At 39.2% G+C, this 26,101-nt stretch overlaps 1 protein-coding gene across 4 annotated transcripts in view; it reads left to right on the top strand.

Annotated features, from left to right (window-relative positions):
* Nucleotides 1-22,765, top strand: part of Gk1 (Glycerol kinase 1) — an 84,498-nt gene extending 61,733 nt beyond the window's left edge. For 3 of the 4 annotated variants that reach the window (XM_071694488.1, XM_071694486.1, XM_071694489.1), the window contains exon 13: nt 22,178-22,765. In XM_071694488.1, coding sequence (XP_071550589.1) covers nt 22,178-22,278 — 101 coding nt within the window. In that variant the 3' untranslated portion in view covers nt 22,279-22,765. Of the gene's footprint in view, nt 1-8,293; nt 9,276-22,177 lie in introns of those variants that run through there. The other variant, XM_071694490.1, reaches the window with a different exon arrangement.
* The last annotated feature ends 3,336 nt before the right edge of the window (nt 22,766-26,101 follow it).

The following is a 26,101-nucleotide window of genomic DNA, read 5'->3' as shown; positions in this document are numbered from 1 at the left end:
ATGTATCGGTTTCTAAAAGATGGAACAGAAGAGGAAGCCAATCAGGAAGTGCTCATTCTTTTGTAAGGCCTAGGCTGGGTTGTTTGAATATGTGTGAATGTAACCAAGATGAGAAGAGAGGAGACATAGGTTGTAAGTTTGAGGAAAGAAACCTGGATGCTCGAGCTCACAGTGAGACAAAGCTTTAGGGTAAAAGAGAAGTTTGGTTTTGGAAATGTCTTAGTAGTAAAGTCAGTAAGAGGACAAGAGCTACAGAAGGAGTAACGTACTCTTGAAGCAAGAGTTGTAAGAGTGTGTGAAAGAGTGTAAGGAAGTGAATTCTAGATTGATGTGAGTTAAAATGAAAGTTGGCAGCAAGAGATGGATGATTATTTGTGCTTATTCACCTGGCCACGAGAAGTAAGATCATGAGACTGGGTATTAGTGATGGGTGATTTGAATGGCCAGTTGAGTGATGTGGCAATTTAGGGTATCATTGTGGGGTATGGGATATTCATTATAATGAATGGAAATAGTGAACAGCTGGAGGAGTTGTGTGCTGAGGAAGGATTGGTGATCGGGAATACCTTGTTTTGAAAAAAGGGACACATACAAGTATACTTATGTGTCAGAAAGATGGTCAGTGGGCAGTATTGATTACATAGGTATGTAAAAGAGAGACCTTTGGATGTAACTGTGCTGAGAGGGGCAGCTTATGAGATGTCTGATTACTAATAGTTCATTTGGAGACAAAGGTGAAGATTTGTAGAGGATTTAGGAAAAGAAGAAACAGTGAGAAGAGAGTGATGAAAGTAAGTGAGCCTGGAAAAGAGACTTGTGTGAAGAAATGACAGGAGAGATTAAGTGTAGAATGGCAAAAGATGGGAACAGATGAAGCAAAGGGAGTGCGTGAGGAATTAGAGGTATTTTGGTAAGCAATGCTGGTATTTGTGAGTGATGCATGTGCATGCTAAAGGTGGGAGATGGGTAGATTAGAAAGGATAGTGAGTGGTGGGATGAAGAAGGAAATTTGCTAGTGAAAGAGAAGAGGGAGGCATTTTGGTGGTACTTATTGGGAAGGAGTGTAAGTGATTGGGGGATGTATAAGAGATTGCAGTAGGAGGTCAAGGGGAAGGTGGAGGGGTTGAAAAAGAGGGCAAATGAGCCTTGGGGTGAGTGAGTATAACTAAACTTTAGGGTAGGGAGAATAAGATGCTTACAAGGAGGTCACTAATGTATGAAAAGCAAGAGAACAAATGGGATCATAAGTGAAGGGGGCAAAATGGGAATAGGTAAAAGGTAGTTATGCAGTGAGAAGATGGAGTGAGTATTTTGAAGGACTGTTGAATGTGTTTGATGATTGAGTGGGCAGATGTAAAGTGTTTTGGACAGACTGGTATGCGAAGTGAGAGTCATGGAGAGTGGTTTGGTGAAGAGAGAAGAAGTGGTGAAAGGTTTATGTAAGATGAAATGTAGGCACAGCGCCTGGAGTGGATGGTATTGTTGAATTTGTTAAGAAAGGGTATGACTGTGTTGTTGATTCAGTAGTTAGGATTTTCACTGTATGTATGAATCATGGTGAAGAGTCAGAGGATTGGTGGAACACATGTATAGTTGAGTGTACATAAGTTGTATGGGAGGGTAGTGATTAATAGAGTGAAGGCATGTACAGAGCATCAGATTGGGGAGGAACAGTGTGGTTTCAGAAGTGGAACAGGCTTTTGTTTTGAAGAACGTGCGTGTGAGAAATACTGAGAAAATCATTTATGGATCTGGAGAAAGCATATGATAGGGTTAACAGAAATGCCTCGTAGAAGGTTTTAAGAATATACATTGTTGGAGGAAAGGTGCATGAAGCAGTGAGAAGTTTTTATCAAGGGTGTAAGGCATGTGTATGAGTAGGAAGGCAGGAGAGCAAATGATTCCAAGTGAAGCTTAGTCTTTGGCAGGGGTGTGAGAAGTCACCATGGTAGTTTGATTTGTTTATGGATGTAATAGTGAGGGAGGTAAATGTTAAAGTCTTGGAGAGAAGGGTGAATATGCAGTCATTAGAGGATGAGAGGGCCTGGGAAGTGAGAGTTGGTATTTGTTTATCATATAGTGCTGGTTGCAGATTTGAGTGTGAAACTGCAGAGGTTACTGACTGAGTTTGGAAAGATGTGTGAAAGGAGGAAGTTGAGAGTAAACGAGAATAAAAGTAAGGTTATAAAGTTCTGCAGAGTTGAGGGACAGGTTGGTTGCTAGAGGTGTAAGTTTGTGTAGAGAAAGATTAAAGTGATGTGTTGTAGATACCTGGGAGTGGATATGGCAGCAAATGGAACCACAGAAGCATAAGTGATTCATTGGGTGGGTGAAGGGTTAATGTTTTGGAAGCACTGAAGAATGAGTGGAAAGAGAGAACATTATCATTAAGGGCAAAAATGGGTATGTTTGATGGAATAGTAGTCCCAACAATATTATAAGATGCAAGGCATGGGCTTTAGATTGGGAGGGTAGGAGTGTATAGGAGGGTAGATGTGTTGGAAATGAAATATTTGAGGACAATATGTGGTGTGAGGTAGTTTGATCAAGTAAGTAATGAAAGGGTAAGAGAGATGTGTAGTAATGAAAAGAGAGCAGAAGAGGTTGTGTTGAAATGGTTTGGGGGTATGGAGAGAATGAGTGAGGAAAGGTTGACAAAGGATATATTTGTCAGAGGTGGGGGAAGCAAGGAGAAGTGGGAGACCAAATTGGAGGTGGAAGGATGGAGTGAAAAAGATTTTGAGCGATCAAGGCCTGAACATGCAGGCGGATGAGAGGTGTGCAAGGAATAGAGTGAATTGGAATGATGTGGTATATTGGGGTCAACATGCTATCTGTATACTAAACCAGGGCATGTGAAATGTCTGGGGTAAACCATGGAAAGGTCTGTGGTTTCATTACTTTACACATGACAGCTAGAGACTGAGTGTAAATGGATGTGGCCTATTATGTCTGTTTTCCTGGTGACACCATGCTGATGCAGGGGGTGGTGATGCTGTTTCCTGTGGTGGTGGTGGTGGTGGTGGTGGTGGTGGTGGTGGTGGTGGTGGTGGTGGTGGTGGTGGGGGGGGGGGGGGGGGGGGGGGGGGGGGTTGCACCAGGAATGGATGAAGGCAAACAAGTATGAATATGTACATGTGTGTATCTGTGTATGTGTCTTTCTTTGTCCGTTTCCTGGCGCTGCCTTGCTGAAGGCAAGCAAGTATGAATATGTACATGCGTGTATCTGTGTATGTGTCTTTGTCCGTTTCCTGGCACTACCTTGCTGACGAGGGAAACAGCAGTTAATTATAATAATAATAAAAAAGTATATTTTTTATTATACTTAATTGCTGTTTCCTGTGTCAGCAAGGTAGCGCAAGGAAATAGACGAAGAATGGCCCATCCACGCATAGACACATTTTTTTTTATTGCACTTAATTGCCGTCTCCTGCGTTAGTGAGGTAGCGTAAGGAAACAAACGAAAGAATGGCCCAACACATACACATGTATATACATAAATGCCCACACACGCACATATGCATACCTATACATTTCAAGTAATGAAACCACAGACCTTTCCATGGTTTACCCCAGACATTTCACATGCCCTGGTTCAATCCATTGACAGCATGTCAACCCCAGTAAGCCACATCATTCCAGGTCACTCTATTCCTTGCACTCCTTTCACCCTCATGTATGCTCAGGCCCCTATCGCTCAAAATCTTTTTCACTCCAGCCTTCCAGCTCTAATATACATACACATACACAGATATATATACATACACACATGTATATTTTCATACTTACTTGCCTTTATCCACTCCTGGTGCAACCATTCCCATAGGAAACAGCATCACTGCCCGCAGCTTCAGTGAGTTAGCCCCTGGAAAACAGACAAAAAGACCACATTAATTCACACTTTCTCTCTAGCTCTCACGTGTAATGCACTGAAACCACAGATCCCTAGCCTCATCCAGACCCCGCAGACCTTTCCATGGTTTACCCCAAATATTTCACGTGCCCTGAATCAGTCCATTGACAGCACGTCAACTCTGTATATATGCGTGTGTGGGTGTTTATGTATATACATGTGTATGTGGGTGGGTTGAGCCATTCCTCGTCTGTTTCCTTATGATACCTCACAAATGCGGTATCCAGTTTTTCTCAGATCAAACTTACCTCCCAGTTGACTTGTCCCTCAACCCTACTGTACCTAATAACCTTGCTCTTATTCACATTTACTCTCAGCTTTCTTCTTTCACACACTTTACCAAACTCAGTCACCAACTTCTGCAATTTCTCACCCATATCAGCCATCCACGCTGTATCATCAGTGAACAACAACTGACTCACTTTCCAAGCTTTCTCATCCACAACAGACTGCATACTTGCCCCTCTTTCCAAAACTCTTGCATTCACCACCCTAACAACCCCATTCATAAACAAATTAAACAACCATGGAGACATCACGCACCCCTGCCGCAAACCAACATTCACTGAGAACCAATCACTCTCCTCTCTTCCTAAATGTACACATGCCTTACTTCCTTGAAAAAAACTTTTCACTGCTTCTAACATTTTGCCCCCCACACCATATATTCTTAATACCTTCCACAGAGCATCTCTATCAACTCTATCATATGCCTTCTCCAGATCCATAAATGCTACATACAAATCCATTTGCTTTTCTAAGTATTTCTCACATACATTCTTCAAAGCAAACACCTGATCCACACATCCTCTACCACTTCTGAAACCACACTGCTCTTCCCCCATCTAATGCTCTATACATGCTTTCACCCTCTCAGTCAATACCCTCTCATATGATTTCCCAGGAATACTTAACAAACTTATACCTCGGTAATTTGAGCACTCAGTTTTATCCCCTTTGCCTTTGTACGATGGCACAATGCAAGCATTCCGTCAATCCTCAGGCACCTCACCATGAGTCATACATACATTAAAAAACCTTACCAACCAGTCAACAATACAGTAACCCCGTTTTTAATAAATTCCACTGCAATACCATCCAAACCCGCTGCCTTGCCGGCTTTCATCTTCCACAAAGCTTTTACTACCTCTTTTCTGTTTACCAAATCATTCTCCCTAACCCTCTCACTTTGCACACCACCTCGACCAAAACACCCTATACCTGCCACTCTTATCATCAAACACATTCAAAAAAACCTTCAAAATACTCACTCCTTCTCACATCACCACTACTTGTTATCACCTCCCCATTTGCCCCCTTCACTGATGTTCCCATTTGTTCCTTGTCCAAAACATCTTTTTATTCTCCCTGAAATTTAATGATACTCTCTCACCCCAACTCTCATTTGCCCTCTTTTTTACCTCTTGCTCCTTTATCTTGACTTCCTGCCTCTTTCTTTTATACATCTCCCAGTCATTTGCATTGTTTCCCAGCAAAAATCGCCCAAATGCCTCTCTCTTCTCTTTCACTAATAATCTTACTTCTTCATTCCACCACTCACTACCCTTTTTAATCTGCCCACCTCTCACGCTTCTCATGCCGCAAGCATCTTTTGTGCAAGCCATCACTGCTTCCCTAAATAATCCCATTCCTCCCCCACTCCCCTTATGTCTTTTGTTCTCACCTTTTTCCATTCTGTACTCAGTCTCTCCTGGTACTTCTTCACACAAGTTTTCTTCCCAAGCTCACTAACTCTCACCACTCTCTTCACCCCAGTGGTTTCAGAAGTGGTAGAGGATGTGTGGATCAGGTGTTTGCTTTGAAGAATGTATGTGAGAAATACTTAGAAAAGCAAATGGATTTGTATGTAGCATTTATGGATCTGGAGAAGGCATATGATAGAGTTGATAGAGATGCTCTGTGGAAGGTATTAAGAATATATGGTGTGGGAGGAAAGTTGTTAGAAGCAGTGAAAAGTTTTTATCGAGGATGTAAGGCATGTGTACGTGTAGGAAGAGAGGAAAGTGATTGGTTCTCAGTGAATGTAGGTTTGCGGCAGGGGTGTGTGATGTCTCCATGGTTGTTTAATTTGTTTATGGATGGGGTTGTTAGGGAGGTAAATGCAAGAGTTTTGGAAAGAGGGGCAAGTATGAAGTCTGTTGGGGATGAGAGAGCTTGGGAAGTGAGTCAGTTGTTGTTCGCTGATGATACAGCGCTGGTGGCTGATTCATGTGAGAAACTGCAGAAGCTGGTGACTGAGTTTAGTAAAGTGTGTGGAAGAAGAAAGTTAAGAGTAAATGTGAATAAGAGCAAGGTTATTAGGTACAGTAGGGTTGAGGGTCAAGTCAATTGGGAGGTGAGTTTGAATAGAGAAAAACTGGAGGAAGTGAAGTGTTTTAGATATCTGGGAGTGGATCTGGCAGCGGATGGAACCATGGAAGCGGAAGTGGATCATAGGGTGGGGGAGGGGGCGAAAATTCTGGGGGCCTTGAAGAATGTGTGGAAGTTGAGAACATTATCTCGGAAAGCAAAAATGGGTATGTTTGAAGGAATAGTGGTTCCAACAATGTTGTATGGTTGCGAGGCGTGGGCTATGGATAGAGTTGTGCGCAGGAGGATGGATGTGCTGGAAATGAGATGTTTGAGGACAATGTGTGGTGTGAGGTGGTTTGATCGAGTGAGTAACGTAAGGGTAAGAGAGATGTGTGGAAATAAAAAGAGCGTGGTTGAGAGAGCAGAAGAGGGTGTTTTGAAGTGGTTTGGGCACATGGAGAGAATGAGTGAGGAAAGATTGACCAAGAGGATATATGTGTCGGAGGTGGAGGGAACGAGGAGAAGAGGGAGACCAAATTGGAGGTGGAAAGATGGAGTGAAAAAGATTTTGTGTGATCGGGGCCTGAACATGCAGGAGGGTGAAAGGAGGGCAAGGAATAGAGTGAAGTGGAGCGATGTGGTATACCGGGGTTGATGTGCTGTCAGTGGATTGAATCAAGGCATGTGAAGCGTCTGGGGTAAACCATGGAAAGCTGTGTAGGTATGTATATTTGCGTGTGTGGACGTATGTATATACATGTGTATGGGGGGGGTTGGGCCATTTCTTTCGTCTGTTTCCTTGCGGTACCTCACAAACGCGGGAGACAGCGACAAAGTATAATAAAAAATGAATATATATATATATATATATATATATATATATATATATATATGTATGTATGTGTGTGTGTGTGTGGTGGGGTGGTGACGGGAATGGATAAAGGCAGCAAGTAAGAATACTTCCCACATATTCCCTGCGTGTCGTAGAAGGCGACTAAAAGGAAAGGGAGCGGGGGGCTGGAAATCCTTCCCTCTCATTTTTTTTTTTTTTTTCCCAAAAAGAAGGAACAGAGAAGGGGGCCAGGTGAGGATATTCCTTCAAAGGCCCAGTCCTCTGTTCTTAACGCTACATTGCTAATGCGGGAAATGACAAATAGTATGAAAGAAAAAGAAATATATGCATATGTCTGTGTATGTATATTTATACGTTGAAATGTATGGGTATGTGTATGTGCGTGTGTGTGCGTTTATATATATATACATGTGTATGTAGGTGGGTTGGGCCATTCTTTTGTCTGTTTCCTTGCGCTACCTCGCTAACGCGGGAGACAGCGACTAAGCATAATGAAATAGATATAAATATACTCTTTTCATTTGTACGACTGCTATTTCCTGCAAGATTGAGGTAGCTTCAAGAAAAGATGACTGCATCTTAGAGAATACAAGATCCTCGTTTTGAATCTGCTTAAAATCAGTTTAGTTGGTGAAGCTTCTCATGGGCAAAAATGTATTATAATTTAGTAACTTAGTCGTTAATTCAGATGCAAAATATTCCAGAGGTGGAGTTTAAGCATTATATGATGTAGAACTTTTGCAAAACTTTCAGTTCATTCTTCTTTGCATATTGTACTTAAGATGTAAGCACAGCAATTAGATGTGTGTATCTGCCTGTTGTAGATTGCATAGCTTGCTGTATGTTTACATTGTGTAGTGTATTTGATTTTATAGCTTATGTGTGTTTGAGTTTTTATAGAATTCATGAGCTTTTTTAGTTTTTACCTGTCATAAGCATGGAATACTGTACTGGTCAGTAAATGGTAATAAGAATCTAAGTAGTTATATTAGTGTTGAAGACCCAGCTGATTTTTTGCTTTTCTCTGAAGTTAGAATGAAATTTCAGTTTGATCCTCATTAATGGTAAAATACTGTAAATAGATACAGTATCACAAATTATAAGGATTTAGCTCTTTAAGAGTTTTTAGATAGCTTTAGTTGTTAATGATCACATATTATATAACCACAAGTACAGGGAAGTTAGATCACTGCTAAGACTTTATCTTTTAACAGGATTCTAGGAAAGCAAGATCATAAGAATCCATATTTTGCAAGGCTGAAATAGAAGTTGACAAAAACACAGTTGCTTTAATCCCTACATTGTGATCTTAAGATTATTTTGAATAATGATCATGGTTATTTTGCTTCAGTGATCTTCACTTAGTAAGATAGCACATAAGATCAAACATACAAAGATTGCAGGGTCAGTTTTTTATATTTCCCTTCATCTTCAAAGCTGTAATACTCTCTGTTCATGACATCTTGCTTTGATTTGAGTTTTTAAGCTTATTTCAAATATTTTCAATGTCAGTCATTCTGTTGGTTCAATTTTGCAAGTTTACTGCATGCTCAAAATATTGAAATATTACTTGACACAGTTAAAGTATGTAGATGTTTCATTTTGTAGTAAAGGTAGCAATTAAGACTTATACCTTGATGCTTGTAGTTGGAAGCTCTTATTAGTATTAAGATCATTATACGAAAGAGTTGGAAATTACATACTTTTGCTAGGTGTTTCTTAGCTCATTGTACAATGCCAAAAACTGTAAGGCAGCAAAATTAAACATCTTCATCACAAAGGGCAAGTAGGGAGGGATTACTTCACTGTTTTAGTAGCCACATCATCATTGAAAACTTTTAGTTAAGATTATGAGAGTTGATGGTACTTTTAAACAAATAAAGGTCTGGAGATGTTCATTAGCTGAAATGAGTTGGGAAAGAATCCACATGCAACCCTTGCTTTGAATGTACAGAAAGGTTTGACATAATAGAGTTAATGTTTTGAAAAGGCATTGTTCATCACAGTCTGATGTTAAGACAGTTGTGTGATAGTTTTGTGATGTTTTGAGTTTTTTCATATATTCATAGACAGTTGTTTATAGTTTATGTTTTGAATGAGTTATTTTGTTTTAGCTTAAAGTAGAAATTAGTAAGTGTTAATTTTTGGCCAAGACTTTATCACATTTTAGTTATTTTAAATAAAATTATTAGCCATTCTTATTTTTATTTTCCCTCATTTGATGTCTAAGAATCATGCTGTTGGCACTGAAGTAAGAGTTTAAAGCAGAGGTAATAAAGTAGAAAGTGTGTTCACAATACAACACTGTCCTATTGCTGTTGAATAAAAGAGGGTGACTGAGAGAGATATTTGGAAAGGTAAAGCAAATTTTCTTTAAATACTAAGGGAAGAAGTGATGATACACAGTATATATAGCATTTGGTTTACTACCTTGTGATATATCCTCTTTGAATAGTGATCCTTATAGGTATTTTCATACATTATGGTTGCTGTGTATTTTCCTACAGCCATTTTTATGTCATTAAGAATAGTTTTATTAATTATCTGCTACTTATGATTAACATTTCATCTGTTCTTAAACTTCGGGATTTTTTGTTTTCTTTCATACTTGATTGTTGTCTCTTGCATTAGGCGAGGTAGCACCAGGAACGCATGGAGAAAGGGCCATGTCTGCTCACATCCATTCTCTACCTGTCATGTGTAATCCACCAAACCAACAGCTCCCCTATCCACAACAATGCTCCATAGACCTATCCATGGTTTACCACAGATGCTTCATATACCCTGGTTCAATCCATTGACAGCATGTCAACCACAGTATACCACATCATTCCAATTCACTGTATCCCATGTATGCCTTTCACCCTCCTGCATGTTCAGGCTCCAGTCACTCAAAATTATTTTCACTCTAACTTTCCATCTCCAGTTTGGTCTCCTCTTCCTCTTTTTCCATCCATTCTGATACATATATCCTCCTTGTCAACCTTTCCTCACTCATGTTCTCCATATGTCCAAAACTTTTCAGCACACCCTCATCTGCTTTCCTGAGCATACTCTTTTTATTACCGAACATCTCTCTTACTTTTTTGTTATTTACACGATCAACCACCTCAAACCACATATTGTCCTCAAACATATGATTTTCTCCACATCCACCCTCCTCCGCTTAGTTATCTATAGCCCATGCCTCGTATCCATATGATATTGTTGGGACTACTATTCTTTCAAACATACCTATTTTTGCCCTCCCAGATAACATTCTATCTTTCCACACATTTTTCAGCACTCCCAGAACCTTCACTCTCTCCCTTCACTTCTGCTTCCATGGTTCCATTTGTTGCCATTTACACTTCCAGGTATATAAAACTTTAACTTCCTCAAATTTTTCTCCTTTCAAACTCACATCCCAGCTAACTTCTCCTTTAACCCTGTTAAACCTAATAGCCATGCTTTTATTCACGTTCACTCTCAACTTTCTTCTTGCATACACTCTTCCAAACTCACTCACCAACCTCTTTTGTTTCACACTTGAATCTGCCATCAGTGCAGCATCTCAATAAAGAACAACTGACTCATTTCCCTGGCCGTCTAATCCCTCAGAGACTGCATACTCGTTCTTTCTCCAAGACTCTTGATGACATCACACACCCCTGCTGCAGACCAAACTTCACTTGGAACCATTCACTTTCCTCTCTTCCTACCCGTATACATGCGTTACACCCTTGATAAAAGCTTCTCATTACTTCTGGAAACTTTCCTCCCTCTCAGTATATTCGTAAGACCTTCCATAAACCATCCTTATCAACCCTTTCATATGCTTTCACCAGATCCATGAATATCTCATGCAAATCCATCTGTCTTTCTAAGAATTCCTTACATATTCTTTAAACACATGATCCACACATCCTCTACCACTTCTAAAACCACGCTGCTTCTCCCTAATCTGATGCTATGTACATGCCTTCACCCTTCCCATACAACTTAACAAGTGTACTCAACAAACTTGCAGCTCTGTAGTTTGAACACTCACCTTTATACATTGGCATTATACATGCATTCAGCCAATCCTCAGGCACTTTACCATGATCCATACATACGTTGAAAATTCCTAACAAGCAATCAACAACACTGTCACTCCCTTTCTTAATAATTGCAATTTTAATACCACTCACTCCTGCCTTGCTGCATTTTGACTTGTGCATGGCTTTCACCACATAGTCTTTCTTCACCAAACCACTGTACACGACTCTCTCACTTTGCATACCACCTCGACCCAAACACCCTACATCTGCCACTCTATTATCAAACATATTTAATAATGCTTCAAGATACTCACTACATCTCTTCCTCACTTCATCAATACCTGTTATCACTTCCCCTTTTACCCCCTTCACCGATGTACCCATTTGTTCTCTTGTCCTTGGCACATTACTTACCTCTTTCCAAAATGTCTTATTCTCTCTAAGATTTACTGATGATTACCCTAACTCTCTCATTTGCCCTCTTTTATTTTTTTTTTCTTACCTTTGCACCTTCCTCTTAACCTTCTGCCACTTTCTCTTATACTTCCCCCAGTCATTTGCACTCCTTCCTTGTAAGTACCTTCCAAACACCTCTCTTTTCTATTTCACTAGTAGTTTTATTTTATCCTACCACTCGCTACCCTTTTAATCTGCTCACCTTCCACCTTTTGCATGCCTCACTCATAACTTGCACATGCCATCACATTCCTCACCCTCTCCCTTTGCTTTATGGACTCACCTTTTGCCATTCTGCCTTCAATCTCTCTAGGTATTTCTTCACACAAGTCTCCTTTTGAAGACCACTTACTCTTACCACTCTCTTCTCGCAGACATTATTTCTTCTTTTTTCAAAAACTTTTACAAAACTTCACCCTCGACTCCTCAAGATAATGATGAAATATTCCATCAGCTGCCCCTCTGTGCATCAGAGCTGCTGATACACTTACTCAGCTGCTTACAATACATCTACCTCTTTTGATCTATTTTCTCACGGCCAGGTGCATAAGCACTACTCATCACCCATCTCTCACCATTTACTTTCAGTTTTACTCATATCGATGTAGAATTTACTTCCTTACACTCTGTCACACACTCCCACATTGCCTGCTTCAGGAGTAGTGCTACTCTTTCCTTAGCTTTTTGTCCTCTTTTATCCCTGGCTTTACTCCCAAGACATTTTCAAACAATTCTTTCCATTTACCCTTGAGCTTTGTTTCTCTTGGAGCAAGGGCATCCAGGTTTCTTTCCTCAAACATAATGCCTATCTCTGTTCTCTCCTCTTGATTACAGCCACACACATTTAGACACCCCAGCCTGAGCCATTGAAGAAGATGAGCACTCCCTGCTCGGCTCCTTCTTCTGTTCCTTCTTCTAGAAATTGAATTGCAAGAAGGGGGTTAAGGTTGCATTACCATATGAAGGTCTGTGGGGCTGGTTGTGGATAGTGGGCTCTGGTTTTGGTGCATTATTAATAGCAGCTAGAGAGGATGTGAACAAATGAGGCTATTTCTTTGTTCTTGGCACTGCCTCACTTACGCAGGAAATGACGGACATGTCAGATAGTGATGCTGTGTGTGTGTTTGTGTGTGTGTCTGTGTCTGTGTCTTTGTCATGATTTTCCTCTTTAGGGGTGAGGTTGGTTTTTTGCTGATATATAAGTAGTGTCTCTTGAGAATGTTGTTTGTTCTTTGAGATAAGGGATTACAATGAAATGGGTCAGGAGTGCTTCATTTGTGATGCTGTAAGTGTGGGTCTTCTTTAACATGTGCCAGAGCTGATTGCTGTGGTTCTTGTTACTCACTGTGTTTAGGAAGGAGTGCCAGTTTTCAGTTTATCTTTCTGTGACTGAGTTAGTGATAGTGTTAATTAGAGTTTGGATTTGTTTTTAGATTTCTGTTGATGGTGAGTGGTTTCTTTGCTTTATGAGGCTTGTAACTAATGGGGACAAGTTTGGGGGGTATGTCTCTGCCCTTATGGTATGTGATTTTTGCTCACTTGGTCGGAGATGATGAAGTGTAAGGTTGCACGATCTAGGGATAGGAAATCGCCTATATTGAAGTTTTGGAGCTTTGTTTCCATGTTGTGTGTGAAGGCTGGTCAATCTGCTTTTCTGTAGTTTATGTAAATCTATATGATGATTTTGTGGATTGGATGGGCCAGGTGGAATAATATCAGGATGGGCATGTGGTAAGAGGACAGTTTTTGTAGCATGCTTCAGGCAGTGAGCAGAAGGTGATGTCAGACCCACGGTCCCTTCTGTCCTCATGGGGCTCCCACAGTGATCAGGAAGCCAGACACATCTACTAGGCAGGACCATAAGTCATGAAGCATAGTGATTTGTGTTTTTCAGTTTAAGTGCTTATTTGTACAATACAGGTAGGGAATTTTATACTCATGAGGCCCAATCTCTCGAACATTCATACATATTCTTGAATTTATGTATGTTGTCTGCATTAACCCTGTCCTCAGACATTCTTTTCCATTCATCCATCAACCTTATACAGGGTTTCCTTGCAGAATGACTGCTCAGAGAACCAGTCAATTTATTGAGAGTTTCATCCTGTTGATATATCGAGAATTCACAAATCTTTACTGGAAGAAAACCATGATCCTGTGGTGGTCTAGCAGACACAAAACATAGCAGCCCATCCTGCCTGCTGTGCCATTACTGACTGTGAACTGGAGTCTATACAACATACAACAAAAACTGATTTCTAGATCATTTTAATCTTGTTCAATAATTAGCTATCAAAAAACTTCTCCAGAAATCACTTTCACATACTTTGTTTATAAAGAAAAGTGTAAAAGAAATAGATGTACACAAAGACCATAGAAGAAACATCAGCCCAGTATCAAAATCATATCATAAACCTGATACCAAAGGTTTCATTTTACTTGTGGTATGCCTCTTTTTCTTTTCCTCCAAGTAGCTATGTGAAATGTCTGTAAGCACATCTAGAAACTAAGCAAGAAACTTTTATGAAAAGTTGTCATATGTCAGAAAAGTGCACAGTAATGAATGAAATAGGCCAACCAAGTGCACATGCTAACTTCATACAAATGTTTGAAAAGCTGTATAACAGACATCATCATCACAGACAGAGATGCCAGTAAAAATGAGACTGATGGACAGAGAAACATGAATCACAATACTCTTTCATACTTGTCCAAAATCATTGTTAAGTATATTCTAAATGAATTATAGATTCATGTTTTATGATTATACTTTAACTCATCTTTAGATAGCATCTTTACTATTTTTTGTCACTGCCTTTCCATCTCTTTTCTGTACTAGTGGTACTATAGTTGTGTCTCCCATTGACAAAGTATCTCTTTTTTCTTTCTTTTACTTCACCTTGAGTGATTCTAACATTCTTTCACCCCCTAATGCTCCTCGTACTGATCCTGTTCCCCTCTTTGTAGTTCCTTTTCATGCTGTCTGAAAAGTACTTCACACTCTAGACACAAGTTCGACATGTAGGCCAGTTATTATCCATGCCTGTGTATTGAAAGATTGTTTTTCCAAACTTGCACCTGTTCTTGCTACTCAGTTGTTTTTATTCAAAAAGCAGAACTTTTCATTCTTTCTCCCATCCTAAAGAAGTGGAACTATTTTAACCATTCCAACTATCACCCTGTTGCTTGGATTTCTACTTTATCCAAAGTTTCTGAAACCCTCCTTAGCTCCCATATCCTTAAACATCTTGAATCTCACCTTCATCTCTGTGATCAAGCAAGGCAAGATCCACAGGTGATATCCTTTCTTATCTTACTGCTGGGGATCCCCAGGTTACGAACATGCTAGGTTCTTGGACCCTGTTTGTGAGTTGGTGTGTTCATGAGTCAGAAAACAAGGAAATACCTAAGATTGGAGGAAATACCCATACCTGACTGTAATAAAGTATTATATATTTTACTCTGAAGTAAATATAATTAATAAAACATGATATTAAGCTACACTTAATGAAAAAAGATGCAGTTTGTAAGTATGAGTAATTTTTTTTTTTTTTTGACTAGAAATAAGATATTGATTTTTAGAGCTCATTCTTAAGTATAGATGTTCATAGGTTGGGCACTCATATGTTGAGGGACCCCCTGTAATTTCTGGTCATCATCTATGAAAGATTTTAGAGAATCCTATGTCATAGCCCTTGATATAACAAAAGCTTTTGAAAGGGTATGGTATTGTGGTCTCTCCTCCAAGCTACCTTCTTTTGGTTTCCCTCCTTCCCCACCCCCTTTTTTTTTTTTTATCTCATATCTAGCTTCCCCTCTGGTTGATCTATCTTTGTAATTTGTTGTTAGACCTACCTCAACCCTTTTCCTATAAACAGCAGCATTTGTCATGTTTCTATCCCCTGCACTTTCTGCCCTTTTTATCAATCTATTTCTATCTATAACAGTTAACTAAATACATATATATGCTCATGACTTAACACTGTAGTCCTCCTCATCCTTCAAATTTACTACATGTTTTTCCTCTCAGTCTACGTCTTGTCTGAACAGAAATTCCCATATAAACTTGGACGGGATACTTCAATAGAGTAAACAGAACCTAGTTAAATTATTGTCTCCAAAACAGTTTCTGCCCATGGCTTTCTCTAAACCCCACACAACTTTCTTGTCTCTTTTGATGGATTTGTAACTCCACCATTATCACGGTAAACATACTTGGTGTCACTGTGATGTCTAACCTGTCTTGGAAACCTCACATTGTACAAATAGATAAGTGTGTCCTTAAGAAATGTGGAATCATGCATAGCTCTAAATTTTTGTATTTTGATCAGCTGCTCATTTTATGAAAAGGACTGATTCATCCTTGTATGGATTACTGCTCTCATATATGAGAGGTTCTAGCTTTACACACTTACGAGACAGAGTTTAGTGTAAAGCAGTTCACTTATCTTTTTCAGTCTAATCTCACAACTTGAACCATGTGCCCCATGCCCCAGTGTTGGCTCACTTTCCCTCTGCCATAGATATTACTTTGGATTTTCCCCCAAGAGCCATCTGTTTGTATACCTCCACCATAGCTAGACCAGGTATTACTTTGCAAGCTACTTCATGTAGCATTTAGCAACTCGAAAAGGTGGGCCATTTTGATGTCTGTTTCTTTACACCTTCAAGCTTTGGAACTCTGTACCCCATAGTGTCTTTCCAAACAAATGTAAACTGGCACTTTTAGGCAGGTTTTCTATTTCCTCCAAATTCTAAGAAGTTTTTCTTTTCTTATTTCTCCCTCTCATTATCCCTTTTCACATTTCAATTAAGGCCCCAGTTTTAAAGTTAGGAATTCAGGTATGAAAAGTCATTGTATAATTGATTAATTTCATGATACCTGTATAACACCAGGACCCCCTTCTATGGCTTTGAGGCTATGCAACAATCAATACCAGGGAAAGGATGAGCTCCACTGGAGTTAGAAGTTCAGTGACAAGATTAAACTCCATTTCATTTGTTGAAGTTAAGACTACCTAGCTAAAGTGACTTTAATCTTGAAGCATAACCACATGCAGATGGAGTCTGGTAACTCAATCATTGGTTGTATATTATATAATGAAGTGAAAAATGTGATTATTCAGACTTCAGAATCACTTCAAAATGGCATAAAGATGTCTGTAAACAAAACCTATATAAAAAAAAATTCATGTGATAGTAAAGGGAATGTTATGATTATTTCTTTTGCATAGATTTTGAAAGAAAAAATTTTCCCAACAGCAGCAGATACTGAATAGCTCATCTGGATGTATGAAAATTGGTGTACATTCCAAGCTGAAGATGATATACTTTATGGCTCATTGTGAAAATATTGCATTTGTTACCATTATTTTGTCTTTATTTTTCTTCTGTTCTCAAAATCACTGACCAATTTATCTAAAACTTTCATCCTTTCAAACTTGATAAGGCCAATTTAGATATGTTCAGGAACACTTTCTGAACGAAATAACACAGTTTTCACTTTGGTATATGAATTGTTAAACATTCTCCAGGCCCATGTCTTTAGGTAGCCCCTCCACTGTCACCCCTGGTATATGGATTCTCCTAAAGGAATTTAGAGATCCCTGAAATTGCTGAAATTATTGGAATGACACATGTGAACATGTATGATGGGTTTTGACCTAATTAGCTTTGTTTTAGATATTTTTCTGCTTAGAAGTTATTGTGTATGCAATAGGTATTCTACAACAGAATTGTCTAAAATTCCTTCTTTTCATGGTTCGTGGATATGGTTGTGATTACCTATTTGTACATATGGAAAGTGAACCTTGCACTTGTGGGACCCCACCTCACATTTTTGTACTACTGCCACAAGCTTTTAAACTTTCTAGTGCTACCTACAATTATTTATTCTTCACTTACTTTGCTCCACTTATTCACAGACTGTTATTGAGAAAATGGTTCTGTACATCCCACCTAACACATATTCAGCATATGAAGCCTTCTTGTTGTGGATTTGTGGCTTCCTTGAAATTCATAGTGTGGTTATTATTTCTCCTGTTGTCCATTTTTCTGAAAACATGGGAAGATGAAGGGTTTTTAATCTCTGTAATTCAATGAGCTCATTTTTAGCACAATTTTTGTTGTATTTCCTAGGACCCATTCCAGTATATCTGTTTGACTTCAAATGAGAAAATCAAACTTTTGTGCTATATTCCAACTTAGGTTGGGGATAGGGGAGAAAGAATACTTCCCATGTATTCCCTGTGTATCATAGAAGACAATTAAAGGGGGCTGGAAACCCCTCCTCGTTTTTAAATTTCTAAAAAGGGAAACAGGAGTCAAGCGGGGAGTGCTCATCCTCCTTAAAGGCTCAGATTGGGGTGTCTGAATGTGTGTGGATGTAACCAAGATGAGAAGAAATGAGAGATAGGTAGTATGTTTGAGGAAAGAAATCTGGATGTTTTGGCTCTGAGTGAAATGAAGCTCAAGGGTAAAGGGGAAGAGTGGTTTGGGAAAGTCTTGGGAGTAAAGTCAGGGGTAGGTGAGAGGACAAGAGCTAAGGAAGGAGTGGCACTACTCCTTGAAGCAGGAGTTGTGGGAGTATGTGATAGAGTGTAAGAAAGTAAATTCTAGATGGATGTGGGTAAAACTGAAAGTGGATGGAGAGAGATGGGTGTTTATTGGTGCCTATGCACTAGTCATGAGAAGAAAGATTATGAGAGGCAAGTGCTTTCAGAGCAGCTGAGTGAGTGTGTTAGCAGCGTTGATGCACGAGATCGGGTTATAGTGATGGATGATTTAAATGCGGTGAGTAATGTGACAGTTGAGGGTATGATTGGTGTACATGGGGTGTTTAGTGTTGTAAACAGAAATGGTGAAGAGCTTGTCAATTTGTGTACTGAAAAAGGGCTGGTGATTGAAAATACCAGGTTGAAAAAGATATACATAAGTATACATATGTGAGTAGGAAAGATGGTCAAAGGGCATTATTGGATTACATGTTAATTGATAGGTGTGTAAAAGAGAGACTTGAAAGTTAATGTCCTGAGAGGGGCAGCAGGAGGGATGTCTGATCACTATCTTGTGGAGGCAAAGGTGAAGATTTGTAGAGGTTTCCAGAAAAGAAGAGAGAATGTTGGGGAAAGAAGAGTGGTGGGAGTAAATGAGCTTGGAAAGGAGACTTGTGTGAGGAAGTTCCAGGAGAGATCGAGTGTAGAAAGGCAAAAGGTAAGAGCAAATGATGTGAGGGGAGTTGGTGAGGAATGGGATGTATTCAGGGAAGCAGTGATGGCTTGTGCAAAAGATGCATGTGGTATGAGAAAGGTGGGAGGTGGGCAGATTAGAAAGGGTAGTGAGTGGTGGGATGAAGAAGTAAGATTGTTAATGAAAAAGAAAAAAGAGAGGTGTTTGGATGATACTTGCAGTGAAGTAGTGCAAGTGACTGGGAGATGTATAAAAAGAAAGCAGCAGGAGGTCGAGAGAGAAATGCAAGAGGTGAAAAAGAGGGCAAATGAGAGTTGGGGTGAGAGAGTTTTATTAAATTTTAAAGAGAATAAAAAGGTGTTTTGGAAGGAGATAAATAATGTGTGTAAGACAAGAGGAGAACAAATGGGAACATTGGTGAAGGGGGCAAGTGGGGAGGTAATAACAGGTAGTGATGAAGTGAGGAGGAGGTGGAGTGAGTATTTTGAAGGTTTGTTGAATGTGTTTGATGACAGAGTGGCAGATATAGGGTGTTTTGGTAAGAGTGGTGTGTGAAGTGAGAGGGTCAGGGAGAATGATTTGGTAAACAGAGAAGAGGTAGTGAAAGCTTTGCAGATGATGAAATCCAGCAAGGTGGCAGGTTTGGATGGTACTGCAGTGGAATTTATTAAAAAAAGGGGGTGACTATTGTTGAGTGGTTGGTAAGGATATTCAATGTATGTAGGGATCATGATGAAGTGCCTGAGGATTGGCAGAATGCATGCATAGAGCCATTGTACAAAGGCAAAGGGGATAAAAGTGAGTGTTCAAACTACAGAGGCATAAGTTTGTTGAGTATTCCTGGGAAATTATATGGGAGGATATTGATTGAAAGGGTGAAGTCATGTACAGAGCATCAGATTGGGAAAGAGTAGTGTGGTTTCAGAAGTGGTAGAGGATGCGTGGATCAGGTGTTTGCTTTGAAGAATGTATGTGAGAAATACTTAGAAAAACATGGATTTGTATATAGCATTTATGGATCTGGAGATGGCATATGATAGGGCTGATAGTGATGCTTTTTGGAAGGTTTTATGAGTATTCAGTGTGGGAGGTAAGTTGCTAGAAGCAGTGAAAAGTTTTTACCAAGGATGTGTATGAGTAGGAAGAGAGGAGAGTGATTGGTTCCCAGTGAATGTCGGTTTGCGGCAGAGGTGTGTGATGTCCCCATGGTTGTTTAATATGTTTATGGATGAGTTGGTTAGGGAGGTATATGCAAGAGTTTTGGTGAGAGGGGCGAGGCTGCAGTCTGTTGTGGATGATAGGGACTGGGAAGCGAGTCAGTTGTTGTTCACCGATGACAAAGCTTTAGTGGCTGATTCAGGTGAAAAACTGCAGTGGTTGGTGACTGAGTTTGGAAAAGTGTGTGAAAGGAGAAAGTTGAGAGTAAACGTGAATAAGAGCAAGGTTATTAGGTTCAGCAGGGTTGAGGGACAAGTTGCTTGGGATGTAAGTTTGAATGAAGAAAAATTGGAGGAAGTGTTCTAGATATCTTGGAGTGGACTTAGCTGCAGGTGGAACAATAGAAGTGAAAGTGAGTCACAGGTTGGGGGAGGGGGCAAAGGTTCTGGAAGCAGTGAAGAATGTGTGAAAGGAGAGAGCGTTATCTCGGACAGCAAAAAATGGGTATGTTTGAAGGAATAGTAGGTATGGGCTATAGATAGGGTTGTACAGAGGGGGGTGGATGTGTTGGAAATTATATGTTTAGGACTTGTGGTGTGAAGTGGTTTGATCAAGTAAGTAATGAATAGGTAAGAGAAATGTGCAGAAGTAAAAAGAGTGGTTGAGAGAGCAGAAGAGGGTATTTTGAAATGGTTTGGACATATGGAGAGAATAAGTAAGGAAAGGTTAACAAAGAGGATACATGTGTCAGAGATGGAGGGAACAAGGAGAAGCGGGAGACCAAACCGGAGGCGGAAGGATGGAGTGAAAAAGATTTCGAGTGATCGGCACCTGAACATACATGAGGGTGAGAGGTGTGCAAGGAATAGAGTGAATTGGAATGATGTGGTATACCAGGGTTGATATGCTGTCAATGGACTGAACCAGGGTATGTGAAACGTCTCTGATAAACCATGGGAAGTCTGTGGGGCCTGGATGTGGAAAGGGAGCTGTGGTTTCAGTGCATTACACATAAGAGCTAGAGACTGAGTGTAAACTAATTTGGCCTTTTTTGTCTGTTTTCCTGGTGCAGCCTCGCTTAAGCAGGGGTAGTGATGCTGTTTCCTGTGGAGCAGGGTGGCACTGGGAATGGATGAAGGCAAGCAAGAATGAATATGTACATGTGTATAGATGTATATGTCTGTGTATGCATATGTATATGTGTATATGTTGATATGTATATGTTGATATGTATATGTATGTATATGAGCATTTACTTATATATATGTGTATATGAGTGTTTGGGCTGTTCTTCAGTTGTTTCCTGGTGCTATCTCATATTAGACCTTACCCTACCTTCCTGCCTCAGGAGTCCCCTCTATCGTTATGAAGCATCTGCAGCACTCAGGAAGCTGGTCATGTCTGACGGTGATGTGTGTGCATCTGTGATGGCCAGGGAGGGAGAGAGTGGTGATGGTGAGGAAAGGTGTAAGAGCCAGGGAGGGAGGGAACGGTGCTGGTGATCTTGGGTGTGGTTGCCAGGTTGAGAGGGCTCGGTTGAGGTGAGGGAAGATGTGATACCCTCTGCAGGAGCAAGCAGATGAGGTCAAGGGCCCAAATCTGCTATTACCCTTGAAATGCAACCTTGACTGCATAAGGATTCATAATGCAAATAGTAAGTTATTATAAATTACCTGTATACATTAACTGTAGAAAAGTTTGTCTTTCTTTTTTCAAAGAGAAAAAAGTCGAACAATAGCAAAATTATTTTAAGTGAATATCATTCCTTGTGTGGTTATCAGATAAATGCAATATTGCTTTGCAATTCCTCAGTCATTCTACTACTACACTATGATCTTCCATGTCAGTTCAGTAGTTAGAGAAATGCAGATGTCCATCGTTTTCCTTTTTCAGAAGGTGGTCTGTGTTTTACAAAATAATTCTCTTAATTCTTATTTTAAACGTTTGTCTCAATTATGACTGACTTCTTTTAAAGTTAAATTCATAAAAATTTCAGTGAATGCATTTATGAAGAATATCCATAATTCTTACCATTTAAATTTTATCTTACTGTTTCTTTAAACTGTGTCAATCATTAAGAGTTCAAACAGGAATCATATAATCACATTGTGTGATTTTAAATGTAAATAACTGTGAAGAAAAATTCCAAACGATGTTCGATTACTAGATGTATCTGAAACTACACTTTGTATGGTATTTGCTTTTGAATTGACTTTTAGCTTCTATTTGTCCACATATCTCATTTGAATGAAATGAATTTTTCTTATGTTTCAGACCAAGAGTATCGATTATTGTCTTCTGTTCCACCTGGCCTGTTTTTGCTTTCTTCATTTTTTGTCTTCATGATTGCTAATCATCTGCATAGATCTTCATGACACCAGTACACCTGTGAACTTGTCAGAGGTGTCTTGTGATAATGGATATAGGTGAGTGTTTAGAGCAAGAACTGATTCTCAGTAGATGCTTCTTGTGTTTCATGTGGTTGCATTAAGTGCAATAAAGAAGCATTTTAATCTAAGTATTCACATTATTCATTCTCCATTATATGTAATCAGAAACCATGAATAAGCATAAAACTGTATATATATTTTCTAAATAATTTATCCACCAGCGAAGGAATTTTTGAGACATCATATCGCAGTCTGTGTAATCTTGTAAAGAAGCTTGTAAAAACAGCTGAAGAATTTCAGAATAGGTTCACTGTATGGTATGCTGTATTTGTGATACCTGACAAATTAGGCTTAGATTTAAATAGTAAGCATTTTTACATGGATTAATATTTATTCCAGTGACTTAGTAGTATTTATGTAGTAATGTTAAATTGTACAGCATTTTTTTATAAAACACCTTTGAAGCATGTAAGATTTGTTTAATTTTGCCTTAAGAATTAAAAGAAAATTTAGCGACATGACTCCTTTGTCTCAGTGGAAACTGCACACTGTACATAAGCCTGTAAGGGGACAGTTTGTTTGCTTTTATAAGACAAGAGGCAGAAAGCTAAATAAGATAAAGTTTTAGTTAGAGATCAACTCACAGGAATATTTCTATGTAACATTTGTGAGACTAAAACCACATTTGAGTACCAACCCACAACTTGGGTATATTGTTAGTTACTTATGCATGAAAGAAAAGATTTAAAGAGTAAATGCAAGTTACTGAGCAGGAAAGATTTATGTGATTAGATTTATAACTTTAAATATAAATTAGGAAATTGCTGATAGAGGAAAAATGTGTTTCTTTAGAAATTAAACTCATATTTCTTGGGTCTTCTTACTGTGAAGGCTCTCACTATTTTCAAATATCCATATTTATAAGTCCGTCCTAACGAACTTAACATTCGTTTTATGAAAACCTGTCTTGACTTTCAGCAATTTTATTTCAGATGACCTTTACCTGGAACACATCTTATTCTGAACTTTGGCTCTCATTGTTGACTAAGGATATATCATATCTTGGCTATATTGCAACGGAACCTTAGTTTCCATTCTAAGCTCAGTGGTAGCTTGGGCTTATGTTGTAGAGCAGATGTAAGTGAGATTATAGATGTTATTATATAGGTCAGAAAGTTTTGGAACTTTGCTTTTTTCTTTAAGGTCCCTTGTTTTCTAAGCCTCTTTGAAGCCCAAATAGAACTTCAATTTCTGTTCTAGGTTTGAGGTTAAGAATGAACCTAAAGATAAGAAACTTCTTTTCCCATTAAGTCACACTGGAGTATGGTACCTTTTGGAGCTTTTAGTTTACAGATGCTAAACCCTGGATACTTAAACAAAAGCTTGTGGTCATAAATCGTGTAGGATTTTGATTCAGAAAGGATTCAGAGAAAGAATGACAGGGCTAACAAACTTCTTATATTTCTATGATAGAGTAAGCCCTGTCTTAGACAAAACAGAAGGGTGGGGGTGTTGTTTATGTAAATGTGGACTGCCAGCTGAATGAGATTTGTGATGGATACAAAATTATGTTTGTGAAAGGGATTAAGGGACCTTATGTATGTCAAAGGAGCCTTTTCAAAATGGGTTGTGGTCATCAGTGGTATGCTGCATAGTTCACTCTTAGGATATTTGTTCTTCGTGATTTATATAAGTAATGCTAGAGGGATTAGCCTCCAACTAGAATACATATGCAGATAATGTAAATGACTTTCTAGAAAGACTGGACTCCTCCCTGAAAATGTTTGCAGACTATGCTAAGATCACCCTTTTGGTACATTGAATATCAATGCACACATAAGTTCCCGACACAAGTTGAATTCCATGTAATGCAGGCTCTGTTGAGTGGATAAAGATAGTAAAAGATTGTAACCCAAACAATGGATGTCATTGGATCTGCCTGGAGGCCTCGGTAACCTACCAGTGACCACCATACGGTGGTTAGTTGATTTGCCACATCTTGGCACCAACTGCTGCCCTTAGTTCTTACCACCACATCCATCTTCTTAGTTCTTAGGGTCAGCCAATCCAGCAGTTGATGCGTTTTTCCCAAGAAGAAAACAATGGTTTGATGGTTTTGTTGCACCTAATCATATAAATGAAGAGTGAATGTATCTTGCATACTTAGGATTGAGCTCTCTCGTAGAATATGTTTTCTGTCCAAACTAGGAACAGTCTTAATTCTGAGTAAAATTTGCACGTATTATTTTTAATTTATAATTCTTGATCGCCGTTTCCCGCGTCAGCGAGGAGCGCCAGGAAACAGACGAAGAAAGACCCATCCACTAATATACACACATATATACATACACGCTCATAAACGTACATATACATATACACATACATATATACTCAAGTACAACATACTCGCTTTCCTTCATCCATTCCTATCACTATCCCGCCCCACAAGAAACAGCATTGCCACCCCATGCGTCAGCGAACAAGCACTTGATCCACATATCTTCAACCACTCCTGAAACTAAATTGTTCTTCCACAGTCTGATGCCCTATACTTGCCTTCACCTCATCAATCACCACACTCCCGTACAACTTACCAGGTGCACTCAAAAAACGTATACATCTGTGGTTCACACACCCACCTTTGTGTGCCTTTCCTTTATGCAATGGCTCTTTATATATATATTTCACCAATCCTCAGGCATTTCACCATGATCCATACATACAATATATACATACAATGAAAACATCCCACCCCCCAACATTTCATAAGAAAATTGCTTATATGACATATGTATGGACACTTGCATAATCTGGGGCTGAGAAAGATGTTCAAAAATTCCCGATATAATTACATCAAAGATGTATTTCATAGTGGCCCAAATTATCTAAAAAAAAAAAAAAAACTGCTTATTTTAAGATTATCGCAAACATGGCTAAGCCAGGCAAAAACATCTCAGGTAAGAAAATTGGCTTGGAAAATGTACAAATAACCTGAAAATTTATTTTGAACCACACCCGTTGTATTATTGGCTTTTATTTTCTTTTTCTCAATCTTTTTTTTATCACTTGTCGCTACAGTCTATACTCTTTTTTTTTCTTCTTTACTCAGGATCCCAAACATTGAACCCTCTCGAAACGCATTGTTCAGGCGCTTCGCTCAGGAAGTTCGAGACTGGTGATTGGAGGAGTTACCAGCCGCAGGTGTCTTGTGAATACCTGATTAACGTTAAGGTTACTCTACGTGGTTGTTGATCACATGGATTTATTGAAAGTGATGGTTTCTGTGAGTGTTTTGATATAGTTGTGACTTGCTGTACTAATAAGGCAAAGCAAACCATCCTGGAGGTCAGTGGTCACCTGTAGTCAAAAGTGGGTCTTTTGTTTCTTGTTGGTCCTTGTGGTCTTGTGGTTCTCGGTGGGCCTTTTTTCTAGTTCGGAATGGCGTACGTGATGTAATGATCCTACACAAACATAAGTGAAGACAAGAGTAAAAGAAATTAAAAGTAGGTAGTGTATACTATATATGTTATTGATATTTTTTTGTATTTGTATCCCATGGTGGGAATAAGAGAGTAATTCAGACTACAAAGACAAGATGGTGACGACGACTTGGTAGAAGCAATTAGTCATATAAAGAAGAAACCATTCCGGAACATTAATGATATAAGAAATAGCGCTTATGCATTTGAGGTTAGTGGCGCGTTGGCTTCAACTGGAAGTGGAAAGGAAAATGACACTTGACCAAAGTTTGTCTGACCATAATTTTGTGCATAATTAATCTGTGAATACGTAAGGCAGATACACGTTG

Source organism: Panulirus ornatus, chromosome 57 (assembly GCF_036320965.1).
Source record: "Panulirus ornatus isolate Po-2019 chromosome 57, ASM3632096v1, whole genome shotgun sequence".
Taxonomy (NCBI): Eukaryota; Metazoa; Arthropoda; class Malacostraca; order Decapoda; family Palinuridae; genus Panulirus; species Panulirus ornatus.
The sequence above is the reverse complement of the archived record's forward strand: the minus strand, read 5'-3'. Positions and strand labels throughout refer to the sequence as shown.